We start from the raw sequence: 17,821 nt of genomic DNA on the forward strand, positions 1-17,821 counted from the left end.
CAGCTTCCGGTCCCCACCCAGCCACCACTGTGTACTTATGAGCTGTACCAACCAGAGCAGCTGTACGTGCTGGGCCCTTTGGTGCAGCCCCATGGCCGCCAGGAGGCCCGGCACAGAGGAGCGTGTGCGCGTTGGGCTGAGAGTTGAGGACAAGGCCCCGGACAGGGACCTCTGCCGCTGTCCTCCACAGCACTTCCGTCTGTCCCCTCCCAGGGAGAGCCTGGGGTGGGGCCTCCCGTGCAAGGGGAGCAGGGAGGAGGCCTGCCCCCAGCACCCTGCCCCCACAGCTCCTGGACCCACAGGCCTCCGGAAGCCCAGGACCAGGACCACCCAAGACTACCCAGGACCACCCGTGCCATCCCGCCTCCCCCCTCCCGAGCCCCTGGCCAGGCACGCAGGCCCACAGAGAACCCAGCTTGGGGCCCTGCCCTGGTCTGGGGGCACTTCGCTCCCTGACCCGTGAACGAGGACAGGGTGTTGCCCCCCAAGACACGGCTGGAGTCGTCGCCCCAGCCGGCCTGTGGTTTGTGACTGCATCCGCGGGCAGAGCTGCTTGGGGACCCGCTTCGGCAGTTTGAGGGGGTCACAGAGGCCAGGGGACCCCGATCCCCATGAGTCAGCTCAACTGCCGACATGGGGCGGAGGGAAGGGCTGGCCCAGAGGGTTGGCCTGGCACTGCAGCCGCCTCACTGTGCACCCCCAAATTGCCCTCTCTGGGCCCCCGTTTGCCCTCTGTGTAGAGAGAGGGAGCACAGAAACGGGGGCACCCTGCTTGGCAGGCGGTAGGCGCCGGGCCTTCTTCCACACGGGCACTCTCAGGCCCAGCTCAAGGCACAGCCCGCGGCCCTGGGCGCGCCGAGGCTTAGGGCCCTTCTGCAGACCCGGAGCGCGTCTCCTGGGGCAGGGCACTCAGCACGGGCTCCATCCGCCCAGGAGCCTGGGCCCGCAGCACTGTCTCTGCCTTCCTCCACCCTGTGCCCTGCCCGCGGCCTGGCTGCCACCCTGTCCCCGCCCCCCCCTAGGCCCCAGCCTCAGGGCCTTTGCACAGGCTGCCGCCCTTTCCCAGGCCTTCTCTGGCAGGCAGGGCTCCCCTGACACGGTCACTGCAGCCTGGCCCTCCCAGACCACTTGTCTACACAAGGCCGGGGGCAGGGGTTCGGGGCAGGGTGGCCTGAGGGGTCCCTGGGCCGAGCCCCGCCCCCACTGGCAGCCGCCCCAAGAGGACGACCCTGCGGGGCCCCTGGCAGACGGCGTGGAGCAGACAAGATGGGGCCTGGACGTCGCAGGACCTCAGCCAGCTGCCCACACGCTGGGCCCTGCACCCCCTGAGGTCAGCCTTGTCTCCCTGCCTGCCTCTGACCTCGCCCCCCTGAGCCGGTTCTCCCCAGCCTGTCCTCGCGATGTGCCCGGGGCCACGGGGGCCACGGCTCCCTGGGGACAGGGCCTCTGCCCCCGGACCCAGCACGAGGCTGACAGTCGGGTCCGCACTGACACTTTATTGCGGGAAGGCTGGGCTCCAAGCAGCAGGGACCGGACCACCAGCCCTCTGAGCTGGCCCTGGCGGGCCTCTGAGGCCAGGCCCCTGGGGGCAGCTGACCTGGCCTGTCCGAGGCCCCCGATGGGGGGCTCAGCTGCCCCCTGAAGACCACCACTCTCCACGCACATGTCCCAGCCGGCAGCCTGGGTGCAGGGTCCGCAGAGTTGGCTGGCGGGCGGCAGCCTCAGACGAAGGTGGCGTGGTGCGGGCTGGCCTTGGGCTTGGCGGGCCCTCCGGGGACAGGGCTCGGGGTGGGGCGGGCCGACGTTGGGGCCCCGCCGGCCCGTGGCCTCCAGGGGGCCATCCGCACCCCTGGGACGCTGCTGGCCGGCCCCGGCGGTGCACCAGCAACTCGGTCCATGTCCGTGACTGTGCTGGCCGGGGGGCGTCGGCTGCCACGGGCCCCACCTGCTGTCACGGGGAGAGGAGAGAGGCTGTCACCCGCCTGCCCACCCTGGCGGGAGACCCCAGACGCCCTCCTCGCTCAGACCCTGCCAAGGGGTTCCCCGCACCAGCCCCGCCTCCGCCCCGTGCGTCCCAGGGGCGGTGACCTCTGCCCTGCGGCCCCTCGGCCTTTGCTCCTGGGAGCACTCAGCAGGCACCCCGAGGAGGGTCCCAGGTCGAGGCGGGTAGCGGTCTCCGGGGAGCGGGCAGGGGTGAGGGCAGCTGCGATCCTGAGTGCTGGGGGTGGGGTCTGGAGGTGCCGGGCCTGGGAGGCTTGGGGTGCTGGGGCCAGCGGGGCCCCTCGTCTGGCAAGGGGACACCCGGGGCTCCCTGCGCGGGTCCAGTGCAGCCAGGAGACGGGACAGCTTACCCACCTAGGGCTGCCCGCCCAGCTGGGCCCCGAGGCGGGGCAGCTCCCCGCCGCCCCCCACCGCCCCTTGTTCTCCTCCCCAGGGTGGGGGGCTGTCTGCAGCCGAGGGGCATCGGGGAGGTGGTCGTGATGGGGGCTCCAGAGAGACGCGCACTGCTGGGCTCGGGAGCACGGAGTGCTGGGTGGGGCTGTCGCAGACGGGCCGGACACTGGGAGCAAAGCCCTCCGCAGGCACTCGGGGTCTGCACCCACGGGCCGCACTGCTGGCTTCTCAGGGCCGTGGCCCCCAGGCCAGGGTGGGCAGGGGGCCCCCGGGGCCCTCCTGACCTGGCCCTGCCGTGGTCCACCTGCCGGGCGCCCCCCCTCCACGCTCTCCCGCTCTGCCAGCAACACCGCAGGCCAAGCGCCCCTTTCTCCAGCCTGCTCGCTGATCGGAGCAGCCAGGCCCTGACTCCAAGTTCCCCCTTCACCCCCAGGAGCTCCAGGCTGCCTGGGACTGCCTTGGAAGCTTCCAGACGCTGGGGTAGGCAGCCACACCTCCCCGCCCACCACCCCAGGCGGTGGTCACTGCCGTTGTTGCCCTGGCTGGTCCCGGGTGGAGCCCCAGCGGGACAGAGTGAGGTCCCCAGGAGCCAGGCAGGTGTGGGCAGGGCACAGGGCACTGGGCGGGCCCTCAGCCTCAGCCCCGACACTGGGCTCCCCAGGTTCACCCCCAGGACAGGCGCCAGGCTCAGGGACACAGGCGCGACTCCAGACCCCGATTGGGCCAGGTGTAGGCGGGACGCAGCGTGTCTGGGGTGGTCTCGGTGAGCCTAAGAGCAAGGACCCTCCGATGTCTGGGGTGCAGGGGAAGACACACCAGCCCCGGCCCCCCGGTGGACAGGCTAGAGGAGGGGGCTCCAGCTCAGGAACACAGGGTCCCACTCCCCTGACCGCCCCTCCCCACCTGCGGGGGAGGGTGCAGACAGCTCCTTCTGCGGACCAGAGGCCTACGAGTGAGGGGGGGTGGCCGCGGGGGTCTGCACCTTGCTTCCCCAGCTGCTCCGTGGCCCCCAGGACCCCTGGGGCAAGTCTAAGCCAGAGGCAGGGGCCCGGCGTCCTCTGACAGAGGTGGCAGAAGGGACGCCCACGGCGGATCAGCCTTGCGCCTCCCAGGGGGGCTGCCCAGCCACACGCGTTCTGCTCGGGCAGTGTGACGGTAGGGGTGGAGCATTTGCAAGGGAAGTGGCCTCTCCAGGGCTCCCAGGGTCCAGCGGAGCAGCCCGGGAAAGATGCTCCTCCCAGACCATCAGTCCTTTAGTTATTCAACAAACATTCCACTTGGGCCTGTCACGTGCTTGCCAGTCAGCCCCCCGGGGGCCAGGAAGCCATGGGGTGGGGCTGGCCTGCCCTTGGATCTGGGGCGGTGGGGACGGGCGGGGGTGTGCTCCTCAGCCGCTGGCCCCCACTTGGGGCACCTGTCTGGAGCATGAAGAGGCCTGTGAGCCCACACACACCACGTGACACGGCCCGCTCCTGTCCAGCCCCGCTCGGATGGACCCGCCAGGAGGACAGAGGCTGGCAAGCAGGGTGGGCCCAGCCGCGGGCTCGGGATGGGTGCGTCTCAGGAGGGCGGCTGCAGTCCAGGCTCCTCCCGCCACCCAGACTTGCTCCTCCGAGGCAGCGGCAGCCCCAGGCCTGTGACTCAGTGTCAGGGGCACAGCCTCTGTGCCAGGGCCTGCCCATGGCAACTGCTCTCCCGGCCTCCCCGTGACCCTCCTGTCAGGGGCGGAGCACAGAGGACCCCCCACCCCCCACCCAGAGCTCAAGGGCCACTTCTTCCAAGGAAGCCGAGCTGCCCTGTACACCAGGCTCACTCCTGGCACCAGCTGGCCCGAGTCCTCTGTCCAACATCTCCCCAGACCCCACACGTGGGGCCAGAGCCGGAACTTCACTGACCACCCCTCGAGCTGCCCCAGGGGTCACAGGCCAGGACCCCTGGCCGACTGGATTCTGTGCTTCTGACTGGCACAGCCAGCCCCTCCCTGGGGGCCCCCTGCTGGACCCCTCACAGCAGCTGGGACCAAAGAGCCCCTCCTGGGACCCTCCGGGCAGCTCCTAGCTAGCAGCTGATCTGCTCTGGCCCTCAAGGCTCCACGTCGGGAGAAGGATCCTCCTTTGGGGGGCCGGCGGGGCTCCCGACGGCCTTGGTGCAGCCTGACCCCGCAGCCACCCCCAGGGTCATGGTCTGGCCTCAGCCTCCAGACCTGCTGGGCCCTTGCAAGGCCCCCGCTGGCCCTGGGAACCCCATCCCACTCAGCTCCCTTCCACGGAGGCTGCCTGGGCCCCCAAGGGCAAGTCAGGGAACAGCCCAACTGAAGCCCTGGTTCACACGAGGTTCCCCCCACCCCAGCCCCCAGCGTGTGTCTGTGATGGGGTGGGGGGTGCCTGCTGCAGGTGCCAGGTGCCAGGGCTGCAGCCCATGGCAGCACAGGGCAGGTTGGGGGGCCACACGGAACGCAGGCGGGCAGACCTGGGGGCGAGGGTGTGGGCAGGGCTGCCCCAGCGGAGGTGGCGGAGGTCGTATTACCAGCCACCAGCGTCCCGTGGCTTCCACTGGGAGAGACCCAGAGGTCAGGTGGCATGGCACCTGCGGGGCACTCAGGGTAGACACGGAGAAGGGGACGCGAGGGGGACAGACATGCAGCAGAGACCCAGGGCCAGCGACCTGAGTGGCCAGGAGGACGGAATTGTCCTCACCCATGCTGGGGCCATGTTGGGCCAGCTCGGTTAGTCCCAGGGAGGCCGGGGAGCTGGCCGGGTGGAGATGGGAGCCTGGGACATCTTGTGGGAGGTCCGCTCAGGTCCGTCCTGGCCAGGGCAAGGTCGGGGTGCTGTGCTGGAAAGGGGGTTCTGGATACAGCCCTGGCTGAGGGCTGCCCTCCCGGGACCCCCGAGCACCCACGTGTCCCTGAGAAAGTCCAGCAGCCGCCCCGTCTACCTTGGAAGGTAGGTGTGTGCGGTGGGGGTGCCCCTCTGCAGCCCAGATGGAAGGGCCAAGCCACTGCTGGAGAGGGGACGGCTGAATGGACAAAGTGCAGAGGAGGTGGCCGGGGCGGGAGGCACTTGGAGCAGGCACACGGGGCTGGGCTCCGTGCTGGGGAGACCTGCACAGCTGTCCCAGGAGGCCCTGACGTCCTGGGCGCAGGTAGCGGCCCGCTGTGGAGCCAGGCGGGCTTCCCTGGTTGTCCGCGGCCCAGGGCTCCCGCCTCACCTGGGCATTAGCAGGTGAGACATACCAAGGCTGTGGCTGGGGGCCCAGGCTGGGGTGGGGGACGGGCGGACAGGGGCAGAGGGGCTCCTGGAACCCGGGGCCACCCCGAGGGCACGCGGTCTGGCCGCCTACACTGCCCAGTGGAGGGCGTGGCCCTGTCTGCCTGGGTGACGCGCCCCGCCCCGGTTTCCATGGAAACCGATTTACTAGGCCACAGCGACCCCTGGCGGGACGGCCACGTGGCAGCACTTCCTGGATCCGCCGAGAAGTGACTGCGGGCCCCTCCCGCTCTGGGGACTGGACGTGCCTCTGGGGGCCCGGGACTCGGTGCAGGGCTACGAGTCCCCAGGGCAGGGGGCTTCCGCCCCATCCAGTGCTCCTCGGGCTGAGCCCCCAGCGGGGCCAGGATGGTGGCGAGGGCTCCTCGGGAAGGGTAAGGGAGGGCTCGACCCCTGACCCAGGCCCCACCGCCCAGCGCTGCCGGGCAACAGGAGGGGGAAGCCTGCCCAGCGCCTGGCGGGGGCAGAGGGCCCGTCCGTGGGCAGAGCGGGCGCGGAAGGACACACTTCTCTCAGCCCAGCGCCCGACAGCAGGTCCCAAAGGGTCAAGCCCGCACCCGGGTTATGGCACCCCGCTGAGCGCTCAGCCGGGGGCAAGGCCAGGACCCACCCCGCCCGACACCTGGGGGCAACGGGGTGCTGGGCCGGGCCCCACCAGTCAGCGCTGCAACGGCTCCTCTCCTCGGCCTTGAACACCCTGCTGTCTCCCTGGGAACACAAGGCCCTTCGGGGTGACTCCCACGCCCTCGCCACACCCACCCACGTGGACAGGGGCGTCTCGACCCCCTGAGTGAGCCCTGAGCCCTCTGCAGGGCCCTGGACAACGTCTTTGGGCCTGACACTTGCTCCATCGGGGCCAAGGACCCAGCCGATGCTCCCCGGGACGGGACGTGCCCACCACCTCCTGGGGCTTTGCTGGACACCAAACAGGTTAACAAGACCAAATCCGCGGCAGGCCATGCGGCAAGGCCGTGCCCTGCGTGGAGACCGCGCTGGACACGCGTCCGTCCCAAGGGCTCTGACAGGCCTCTGAACGTGGGCGCTGGGGACCGAGGCCCACCCTGACGAGACCCTCTCCTCGGGGTGGCACAGAGCTGGCAGCCCTGGGTTCCACATCTCACGGCCTGGCGGCATGGCCGTGCTGCCTCTCACCCTGGACAGAAGGATCTCCATGGCCACCCTCTAGGAAACAACTCACAGTACCTATAACTGGGGACGAACGCTGCCTGAAACCTGCCAATGGACCCCAAGAATAAGCACACTGGCCTAAGGGTGCCCACAGTGCCCCCACTGGCTGGGGAACCCCCGGTGCTGTTCTGAGTCACCAAGGTGAGCCCAAGGCTCACGGGAGGAGGGGAGGGTCCCTCTGGTGAGCACCCCCTAGGACGCCCAAGGAGGCAAGCATCCAGGGCCCCCACCTCGCTGGGGGCTGGGGGGCGGTGGGGGTGGCCACGGTGGTCAGGAGTAGCTGCCGGCACTGGCCATGACCTGGATTCCTACCCACCAGTGCACGGGGGTGCGGGGGTGGGGATGGGGCTCACATGGCCCCAGCAATGTGCCGGGAGATGCAGGGACCCACCCGTCACCCTGCCCAGGCTCAGGAGCGAGGGGCAGAAAGAGGCCCCACTGGGTAAACCGCGTGGGCTCGATGCCCGAGCGGAGTGTGGAGCTGGGGAGGAGGTAGCTGGACCGCAAGCAGCCAGCACGCCTGCGCTCTGGGGTCACTGGGGGCGAGGCGGAAGGATCCGGCTAGGCCACCTCACCCAGCAGCGCCGGCACCCCCCACATTGAGCCATCCGACCCCTAACCCCAGGGCTCAGGGAGGGAAGAGCCATCCCCCGCTGCCCCCCTGCCGTGCGCTGTGTCTGCCCGTCCAGCGCCCCCTCCCCAGCCACACCCCCCTCATCCCGCCCTCATGCAGCTCTCTCTGCAGACACACCCGAGGCTCCCAAGTGTATCTAGAGTGGTCTATTTTCAAATGCCAGTATATTAAACAATGAATTACACGAAAATGTGCAGTGTTTGCCATGGATTAAAATACACCTATCGTTTTCTAAAGAGAAAATAGGTTTTCAAATGAAGGAGGAAAGACTTTTCAAGCAGTCCGGTGGTCAGACGCAGAGTTTATTTCTCCTGAAGGAGCACAGACTCAAAGCACAGATGCAGCTGCACGGTGTGCAGGGGATGGAAGGGGAGACGGCGTCGCAGAGCAGGCCACATGCGAGAAGGAAGGCCCTGCGTGGTCCCCGCGGGGAGCCCGCCCACACAGCCCCTTGTCCAGAGCCGGCACCCCGCGCACCGAGCCAGACCACCGCAGCCCGGGGTCCCCAGAGATGCGGCTGCAGGTCCCGGAGGACCCATCCCAGGCAAGACTCAGGCAAAGGGGGCCTTCCCGGCGGTGGAGAAGCCCACAGCGAGGAGCCGCCCCGCCCGCGGGCCGGGCACGGGCGTGGCCCTCGGCAGGCGGGCGGAGTGCCCCCTGAGGCCCTTCTCCACGAGGCCAGGGGCCTCCCTTCCTCAGCCAACATTCGTGCGTCTCGGGACCGGCTCACGTGACACGTTCACGCTTCCGTTTGGACGAACCGTGCTGACCTCCCGGGTCAGGGAACCCCAGGCCCACGGGCCCCCACGTGCTCTGACCGATGTGGTGAGGGGGAGCAGCCCCCCGCGGCCGGACCTGGGGGGTCACCATGAGCCTCGGGCTCTAAGCCACATAGGGCTTCTCCCACTTGCTCAAGACAAATACTTTTTTTTTTCGGTCTTGAGATTAAAATACTGAAAGTGCTAGCGATCTAGATTGTAAAAATAACACACATTTTTCAGAAATCCCCAGGGCCTTGCTTGGTGGCATTACTGCCCCGAACTGGGGAGAGGCACAGCGGGGCGCGCCAGGCCCGGTGGGGGCGCCGCTCATGAGCGCCCCCCACAGGAGGCCTCCTCCTTGCCCGCCGCCCCCTCCCACCGTCCTGGCCACTCTCCGACCTCAGCGGCGCTGGGCCCTCTCAGAGAGGGCGGGGGCAGCCAGGACAAGCACGGTCACCGAGGAGGAAGCACGCTGAACCCTCCCTCAAGAGACTCCGGGCGGGGGATTCACTTCCCACCGCCCTCTCGTTTTAATTGGAAACTGTGTGGACAACGCCAGCGCCGGGCGGATGGCACGGGGCCAGCGGGAGGAGGGCAGTCAAAGGGGAGCAGGGGCGGCGCGCCCGCAGGTACCTGGTCTCGGAGGTGCGGCCGCGTCCCGCGGGGTGGGGGGCGGCGGCAGGAACGTGCTGTTGGGGCTGCTGATGTCCCCCTCCCCCGTGAGCGTCAGGTCGGCCACGTGCTCGCCCTCCTCGGTCTGGACGCTGCCGGCCTCCACTTCCTGCGCCGGCGGGCTAGGGGTCCCGGGGGCGCCGAGGGGCAGGCTGTCGCCGGAGCCGGGGCTGCTGGCCGGGCTTTCTCGGGGCCGGGGTGCCCGCTCCTCCCCGTGACCCGTCACAGGTCTCGGGTCGAAGGCCTTGGCAGCGGCTGAAGGTGAGGGGGCGAGCCCTGGGGGGCTGGGGGGCAGACGCAGGAACTCGGGCAGCACGAGGTCCTCCTTCCTCAGCAGCCCGCGCTGGTCGTCTGCTCTGCTGCTCTGAGCTTTGGAAATGAGCTCAAAAAACTCTAACAAGAAAACCCACAGTGACCAGGTTTTAGAGCGGGTCCCCTCCGGCCCACGGGCAAGCGCGCGGCTAGAAGTTCCGTCCAGCTGCCCCGGGCCTTCCCACCCTCTAGTCTCCGACCAGAGCCCGGGAGGCTGCAGGTCCTCCCTGGACTGGCTCTGGGTGCCGGGGCAGCAGCCACCTGGTTCCCTTCTGAGCAGGAGGGAAGCTGCTGACCAGACGCCACGGCCTGACAGAACCAGGAGCCCAGGTGTCCGGCACCCGTGAACCCGCGTGCGGGCGTCCTTGGGCACCACCTGGGCCTGTGAGCGGTGCCTGGCCCTCGACCCCCTCCCGCTGCTCCGGGACACCCGCCTGCGGCACCCCTGGCCAGGTACTCTAGCTTCCTGGATGCCCCCCAGAGCCCTTCCTGTTCTTGAAAGTGGAAGTGTTAATCGCTCAGCCGTGTCCGACTCTTGGTGACCCCACGGACTGTAGCTCCCCAGGCTCCTGTCCATGGGATTCTCCAGGCAAGAATACTGGAGTGGGGTGCCGTGTGTTCCTCCAGATCGTCCCCACCCCGTGGTCGATCCGCGTCTCTTTTGTCTCCTGCACTGCCAGTGGGTTCCTTTTACGGCTAGCTCCACCCGGGAAGCCTGTTCTTACCGGGGTGGGTTCTCAGCTGTAACTCGAGTCCACCCTCCTGGGTAGACGGTGTCTAACACTGAGCCTTCTTGGGGTTAGCTTAGCTAACTAAGGTTACAGTCTTAGCTTCTGACCAACAAGCAGCCTGCAGCCTCACACCTGAGGGCGCTCAGAAGGCGGGCGCTTCGGCGCGGGTGCGGCCGGGCAGCACCGGAGCTGCGACGAGCCGGCCGAGCGGAAGCGCTGCCGGGTCCAGGGCAGCTCTAAGCCGAGCTGCTCCGAGCGCTTCTCTGTGTTACTGGCTTCTGGAGGGAGAGCTTCCCGCCTCCCTGTCTCTCACGCGCTGCCCTCCTCCGGCCTGCGGTCCCGGGGCAGCGCGGGCGGCCGGCCCCCACGGCCTGACACACAGCGTCCCCTCCGGGCCTCTGACCAGGGCGGTCAGCGAAGTCAGGGCTCCGCCTCACCTGGGACCCGCCCCCCGCGAGGACCCGCCCCCGGACGAGGACCCGTCCCTGGTGAGGACACGCCCCCTGATGAGGGCACGCCCCCTGATGAGGGCCCGCCCCCTGACAGGACCCGCCCCCCGCGAGGGCCCCCCTCCTGACGAGGACCCGCCCCAGGGACCCTGAGACCACCTGTTGCAGCCCCAGGCCGGGGCTCCCTAACTCCTGAAAGGCCCGGCCCTCTGTCTGAAAACTGGGGCTTTAGTAAGGTTACACCGACAGCTGCATACCCACACGGGCGACTTCTCAGTGAGAAGGGGTCACAGTCACCCCGGCGGCATAACCCAGAGAAGGGTCTAGGGATCCTATGCATTCACGAAAAACGTGCAAGTTTTAAAAAGTACACGTACCCTCTGCTTCGTCCAAATTAATTTTCTGATATTTTTTTTTCCCAATCTTTGCAATAGATTCTTCTCTCTTTGAAAGCCGGGGCTCCCTAGCATTCTTCCCATTTTCTCCTTTAATTTTAATAGAATTAGACTTGCCTAGCGTTCTCTCCTCTCCCTGCGTCAGAAGGAAAGTCAAAGTTCCACTCACGTTGCAGACACGATAGCACGTTCATCAGTTACATAACAGGGGACTTGGAAACACAGACTGCACGGATTTGGGCTTTACATGCATTGCAGAAAAGTCAATCGCAATAAAGACTGCATGTGAGGTACACACACCCACCCAGCGATTCCCAGGCCAGTGGGAGCAGGCACCACAAAGGGGCCCTAGAAGAACCCCCCACCCCGGGGCACAGGCCCAAATGCTGCTGGGGCCGCCGCCCCCGAGCATCGCAGGTGTGGGGTGAGGGGAAATTACCGTAGCCGAGTGATTCCTGGAGCTGGCGTTTCCAGCTGTGCTCTGTCTGACCGGCGCAGCTCTCTGTTTATCTGTGGACGCTGAACACAGCGAGATCGACTTTATACTGCAGTGAACCACAAGCCCATCTCCACATCAACACAATAACGTTTATCCGTCTTTGAGAGCAAAGGTGCACAGAAGCCAAACTTCTCAGGTCCCTTATCTCCATCACGTTCAGGCCGAGGTGCCCGCACAGGGCCAAGGGACAGAGGACCAGCGCCCTGGCCTGGCCGCCTCTGGACAGGGCAGGGGGGAGGGCGACCATGCTCACTGGGCTCTGCAGTGAGAGACAGGGCCTCCTGGGGACTGTTGGGCACGAGCGCCTTTAGAAAGTAGGAGGCTGTCACATTCATTACGTATTTTCAACCATGGCCACTGCCCCAAGTCAGGGCCGCAGGCTGGCCCCCAGCCCTCATGGTACACGGCCACTGCTCTGGCCCAGGACGGGCCGGCGCAGTCCTGCCCTCCCGCCTGTGAGCAGCATTCTGCCCCCTGCACACACCTGCTTGCAGCTGCACCTTCAGACTCACCTGTGCACACGGGCCAGGGGGTCCCACCGCATCAGACCCTGGAGGGGGCCCTGCTCAGGCCGCTCGCCCCCCAGACCGGCCGCCGGGCAGGGGGAGAGCGCACTGCACTCTCAGAACCCAGATGGGCCCAGAGGGGGACGAGGGGCTGCGCTGGAGCCCCAAGGGCAGAGAGGCCACCACAGCCCCGGTCACCCGGGGGCACAGACAAGTGACCGGCGCCCCATTTCAGAGCTGAGTCAGCCCGGGAAAGGGATGGGGCAGCTCCCGGCACAGCTCGCCCTGTTCAGTGGACTCCAGGGGCTCCCTGCAGGAGACATGGCCCCGCTACCCCCTGCCTGAGAGGGGCTGAGTCCTCCGGGGAGTGCCGGTCCCTGAGACCCAAGGCGAGGCCAGGTGACCTGACAGAGCCCCGGTGGTCACACTGCTGCCCCGGGGTCTCGGCAGGGCCCGTCACCCTTCTCCTGGCAGAGGAGACACACTCGGCGAGGCCCCAGCGCTCCTGCCCACATCAGATGCCCGTCAGGCTTGAACTCGGCCATGGCGGGGAGCTGCCGGGCCCCGGGAGACCCGAAAGCCGTTAGCGGCCCTCTACGGCGTCATGCTGAGACCCAGACAGCAGAGCCCGGGACCCGGCATTGCTCCGCTCACCTTTCCCTCGGGAGGGGTCCTTCTCCTCCAGGATGACCCGCTGTCCGTCCAGACTTGAGATGGGGGCCCCAAGGTCCAGGGGCTCCTTCTCTCCACTCTAGAGGCAGAGATGGTGCAATGAGCAGCCCATGTGGGCTGGAGCTCTCCGGAACAACCACGTGTGGTCCATCTGCCAGCAAGACCACCCCAGGCTTGATGGAGTCACACAGGCCAGCTGACCCCACATCCTGCCACCTCAGCAGGGCTGGCCACAGACTCCTGATGTAGAATGACACGGATCCCAAACGCTGGCAGGCCTGCCCGAACACAGGCACCCTGAGGAACCGGCGTGAACGGGGCTATCAGCAGGGGCCAGCTGCGGGCTACGCCAAGTCGGGTTGAAGACTCGGGGGTGGAGGGCACGCGGTGGCACCACTAACAGCTGAGTCCCCGAGTCAAGCTGGCCGAGGTCTCAGGACGACTCTCAGCCTGGAGGGGGCAACCCCGAGCCCGCCTCGCTGCTCCTCAGTCTGCCAGGAAGCTCCAGTGGGGCTTCGCGCCCCTCCCTGAGAGCAGGAAGCAGGCGGGTCTGAGGCCCAGGGTCCTGCCCTTCTCCCCTGGGAGACTATTTTGCTGTTCGAGTCCCACAGTTTCTGTCAAAAAACAATCTGAACTTGCAGTCTGGCTCTTGAACTACCTAGGGACCCGACACACAGCCAGAGCTCCAGCCAAGTGGGGAGTGGACAAGGCTAGCAGGTCCAGGTGGCTCATGACCTCTGGCCTCAGCGGCCCACAGCTCACCCAGGAGGGTCCGCAAGAGGGTCCCGGGACAGCCGTAACCTCGGAGACCACCCACGGGGCCCCCATTCTGCCCTCCCCAGTTCTCCCAGCCCCTCGCCCTGGAGCGGCTGGACCACCCTTCTGGCTCAGGCATCAGCATGGAAGGAGCCCTGCCCGCCAGCCAGCCCCCCGGGACAGAAGCCCCACAGCTGCCCCATGAGCAAGCTGCCCTGACTCCCCCACTTTACAGAGAGCGCTACAGGCACAGAGCGTTAAGCCACAGCTTAGGAGCTCAATCAAGAGAGGGCAGGGAGGCCACGTGACACCCAGGCCATGCGCCTCTCCATCGGGCACATTCTAGACTCCAGATTCTGGGGCAACGCTCCCCCCCGTCCCCTCCCCCACTGTCCCAAGCTAGGGGGAGGGAGCCCTGGGTTCCCCTCAGGGCTGGTCCTCTGCTTCACTTCAAAATTTCTGAACAATTCTGGAGCTCGTCTCAGAGAAAATAAAAATCCTAACAATACTTGCAATCTATCTCTGATACAGTATATTTTGTAAAGATAGGAGAACACAGACCAATGGGCCATAACTGTGTGCTCAGTCTCCTCAACGTGTCCAACTCTTTGCGACCCCATGGACTGTAGCCCACAGGCTGCTCTGTCCATGGGCTTCTCCAGGCAGGAATCCTGGAGCGGGCTGCCATTTCCTCCTCCAGGGGATCTTCCCCACCCAGGGACCGATGTCTCCTGTGAGTCCTACGTTGCAGGCGTGTTCTTTATCGCTGAGCCACGAGAAAGCCCCCAGTGGGTCCCAAAATCACTACATTTCAAAGCAAACACGTGGCTCATGTGAGGACAGCCCCGAGCCTGCTGGCCCGAGTACCCCCAGACGCCCTCCGGCGACAGGGTGGGGCTCTGCTCTGTCCCTCCTTAACCCGTTCACTAAGTAACCCGATGGCCAGCTGGGAAATGCCGAAGTGCCATCAGACCCTCAGCATGTGCGCAGCTGGGCAGTTAGCGGGCTCATGAGGGTCTGGTGTGGATGGATCGGGCAGCTCCCGCCCTTGAACCGACGCCTGATCAGATGCGCAAATGGCAGGAGGCTGCAGGGTTTTCCTTGTTTCTTTTCTTGGCCTCCTTGGGCCAAAACCCCCAAATCTCAACTCAAACCCAGAGGGCACAACAGGGGTATGAACAGCGAGCGTTTCCACTGCAGGGTGGGAGGCAGACGGGTGGAGGTGACACCCTCCCAGGGCTCTGGGCGCCACCAGCCGCTCCTCATCCGTCCCTTGGATGCCACAGGCCACTTCGTGGACGACTGGGGGCAAACTGCACCCCAGCAGGCAGGAGCTCGTGGGCAGCTCAGAGCACAGGGGGCCCCGTGACCCCGTCAGCCTGGTCACTCACCAGCCGGGCCACCAGCTCACTCAGGCGCAGGCCGTACTTGGCCGCCACGGGACGCAGCACCTCCGTGACGGGCTTGCTGGGCTTGGCCTTGAGTCCCACCGATCGGTTAATCGGCACCAGATCCAGCCTGGGCGGAGGGGGAGAAACAAGTACGCCTTTGCACACGCACATGCAACCCTCACGCAGACGCTCTCCCTCGAGAGCAGAGCGGCGTGGCACCCACGGCGTCACCATCACCAGGGCAGCCCTGTTCCACCGGGAGAGAGCCTGCAGGGGCTTCTCCAGGACCCGGGGGCCGCCCCCCGGCGGCCCCCAGCAGCCACCCCACGGGACGGCCCTGCGCCGGGTGCAGCCCGACGGTGGTCGCTGGCAGGGAGCGTGACCCTCTGGCCCCAGGGACTCCTCCCCCTCCGAGCTCACAGTGGGGGTGTTGGCCCTCCCATCCCAGCGGAGCGGAGGCCAGCATATCAAGTCTTCAGAAACGGCCCTGTGGCTCCGCAAACCTTACGGAACCGGCAGCTGCATTTTTCTTACCGAAATAAAGTGCGTTTTTCTAGGCGCAGGTCCCTGGACTCCAAGATGCTACTGTCCTGATGCAGCACCAGAGGCTTCAAGCACATGGAAGAAACCAAGAGGGACGTCAGCGGGGGCCGGGCGCACAGCCGTGGGGAGCCAACTGCGGGGAGCATAGCCGCGGGGAGCACAGCCGCGGGGAGCACAGCGCGGCTGCGGAGCCCGCAGGGGGAGTGCACAGCCCGGCCAGGCTCCCGGATGGGGCTCCGGCAGAGGCGGCAGGGAGCCCGCGGGTGAGGTGGACAGATGCGGGCGGGCTGGCTCCCCACCAGCAGGATCCCCACAGGGCAGGCGCCCCCCGGAGAAGGGCCAGAGGTCCCGCAGCCGTACCTTGTCCCCGCCCACCAGGAAGAGGTCCACGGCAGCCCCGTTGATGCCTTGCCGCTCGCAGAGCCCGGCCAGCACGTCCTTGATGGAGAGCCCCGCCCTGACCAGCACCACGCAGGCCGTCCCGTCAGGCAGCTGGATGCTGCAGTGCTTGGCCGGCTTGTCCCGCTCGGGCGCGAGAGTTCTGCAGGCCTCTGGCTGGGGACAGGGAGACACGGGGTGGGCACAGGGTGGGGGCGCTCGGGCGGGGCTGGCGCTGCTTGCACACGCCGGGGCGGGGGCAGGGCGCCCCCCCGTGCACACCCAGCTCCAGCACACAGCCCGTTCTGACAAATGCACGCTGCATTGCAGGGCCTCCGGCCGACATGGGAGGGAGCCAGCCCCTGTCTCAACCTCGGGTGCCGTCCGGATGGGCCCACCCTCCAACCTCTGGGTCTAACTCTCACAAGGGTTAGGCTGACAGCTAACCACACAGCTTTCCTGCTCAGAACAGGATGGGTCTTTCCACTGTGGTTTCTGGGGGGTCTGGTCTTGGCCTCCCTGACCCAGAAGCGCATGCAGTCACCTCTGGAGCCCCGTGGGGCCACTCGGGGTCCATGAACTGCGCTGCCTGCCTGCCACTCAGTCTGGGGGCCGCAGACACGTGAGGCAGGCTGGACCAGCACTGAGGGCCTGCGGCCCAACCTCCGCTGCTTCTGGTTGCTTTTCTGGCTCTTTCTGCCTGACCTCCCAGGACTGGAGGCCTTTCTGGGAGGACCGGACTGACAGCAGGGCAGGGGGTGCAGCCAGGCCGAGGCTCAGGGGCAGCAGCACACGTCCGAGGTCAGAGGAGCAGGTGGGGGGAGGCGGGGTGGGGACACAGGGGGCCCCGGGCCCTTCCTCCAGGGGGCAGGCGGGGGGCTGCAGCCTGCGGTGCCCGCGGCCCGGGCCTCACGGCGGGCAGATGCGTTTCCCTCTACCAGGGGAAGGGGCCGGGGCAGAGCAGCGCTGCAGTATCCGCGTGGTGCGGAGGGGGCGAGCGCGGGTGGGCGGCCCCTTGCTGCACTTGGAGCCGGGTCCCAGGGCAGGACCGGAGCCGCACAGCGGCCCAGCTCCCGGGGCGGACCCCAGGTCCCTCCACAATGCGCCTCCAGGTCCCTGAGCCCCAGGAGCCCCTCCTGCCAAAAGGGGCTCTCCACACACATCCTCCTAAGGTCTGACCACCCTGCTCCTCAGGTTCGTAACACACTCTCCTGGGGTCGGAAAATCCCTTTCACCCAAATGTGACTTCAGAAAACGAGTCTGTAGGTGTCAGACGGAGAGAAAATGGCCCCAGCGTGCCCTTCTCGGATGCACGTGTGATAGACACGTACTTTGAAGCCGCTGGACCGCGGGTGGCCCGTGAGGCGGCAACAGCCGACTGGTGCACAGTCTGCCTGACAACTCCGCCTGGTGCCGCCCCGGATGGAGAAGAAATGCATCCTGCCCTAACCCCTGCCTGGCCGTTTCAAGAGACGAGGCTGCTGACAACAGGGTTTCCCGGAGCTGGCGTCAGACAGCAGCCAAGAAGCCAGCCGGTCTGCCAACGCCTCCTCCACGTCACTGGAAATGGGGGCCCAGCAGGCGGCTCACCAGGGTGAAGGGCGCGGGGCCGGGCAGGTCGGGCACCACCCCCAGCACACGGGCGCGGCTGCGGGGCACCGGAGCTCACCGCCCCGCGGATGTGCAGGTGCCAAGACAAAGAGGAGCACCTGCTGCTCCCGTGGGCGTCCAGAGCCACGTGCCCGATCGAGAACAAACGCTGGGGAATAAAGCCCGAGATATTCTCGGTGCTCCAGGGCACCCTCCCACCCATCCCCGCTCCTCCTGGAAGCCCCGTGGACGAGGGCGGCGGCTCTGCAGGCACTCACCAGGTCCAGGCTCCCAGCCGAGGACACGGAACCCTGTGACTCCCGGCGGCCCAGGCCTCCGTTGGCGTGCAGGGCGTCTGCGGGGACACGGGCACTCAGAATACCACCGCACCAGCCTCATGCCTCTTCACGTAATGCAGCCACTCCCCAAGCATGGCTGGGCCCCCACACCCCCAGCGGCTCAGGCTGGACAGATGTACTGGGAGGACAGGAGCCTGGCTCGGAGGCCCGTGCACAGCACGGCCTCCCCTGGCACCTATCGGAGCCGGGAGCCCGACCCAGGCCTGTGCTCTGCTCTGTTCGTGGCCGAGCGCCCCCCACCCCCGCCTCACAGTCAACACACAGCAAGTGCAGGGCCTCGAGGCCCCTCACTAATCCGGAATCGTTATCTCCGCACACGGCT

At 67.1% G+C, this 17,821-nt stretch overlaps 1 protein-coding gene across 4 annotated transcripts in view; it reads right to left on the reverse strand.

Annotated features, from left to right (window-relative positions):
* Positions 1-1,455: 1,455 nt before the first annotated feature.
* The window catches only part of RGS12 (regulator of G protein signaling 12), a 118,212-nt gene continuing 101,846 nt past the window's right edge, over positions 1,456-17,821 (reverse strand). The window contains exons 12-21 of one of the 4 annotated variants that reach the window (XM_043447659.1): positions 17,419-17,495; positions 17,141-17,309; positions 15,533-15,723; positions 15,164-15,237; positions 14,630-14,756; positions 12,465-12,561; positions 11,245-11,324; positions 10,788-10,941; positions 8,880-9,311; positions 1,456-1,948 (exon numbers count right to left, since the gene is read on the reverse strand). In XM_043447659.1, coding sequence (XP_043303594.1) covers positions 1,722-1,948; positions 8,880-9,311; positions 10,788-10,941; positions 11,245-11,324; positions 12,465-12,561; positions 14,630-14,756; positions 15,164-15,237; positions 15,533-15,723; positions 17,141-17,309; positions 17,419-17,495 — 1,628 coding nt within the window. In that variant the 3' untranslated portion in view covers positions 1,456-1,721. The remainder of the gene's footprint in view (positions 1,949-8,879; positions 9,312-10,787; positions 10,942-11,244; positions 11,325-12,464; positions 12,562-14,629; positions 14,757-15,163; positions 15,238-15,532; positions 15,724-17,140; positions 17,310-17,418; positions 17,496-17,821) is intronic. The other 3 variants (XM_043447662.1, XM_043447660.1, XM_043447661.1) reach the window with 3 other exon arrangements.

This window comes from Cervus canadensis, chromosome 26, assembly GCF_019320065.1.
Source record: "Cervus canadensis isolate Bull #8, Minnesota chromosome 26, ASM1932006v1, whole genome shotgun sequence".
Lineage (NCBI taxonomy): Eukaryota > Metazoa > Chordata > Mammalia > Artiodactyla > Cervidae > Cervus > Cervus canadensis.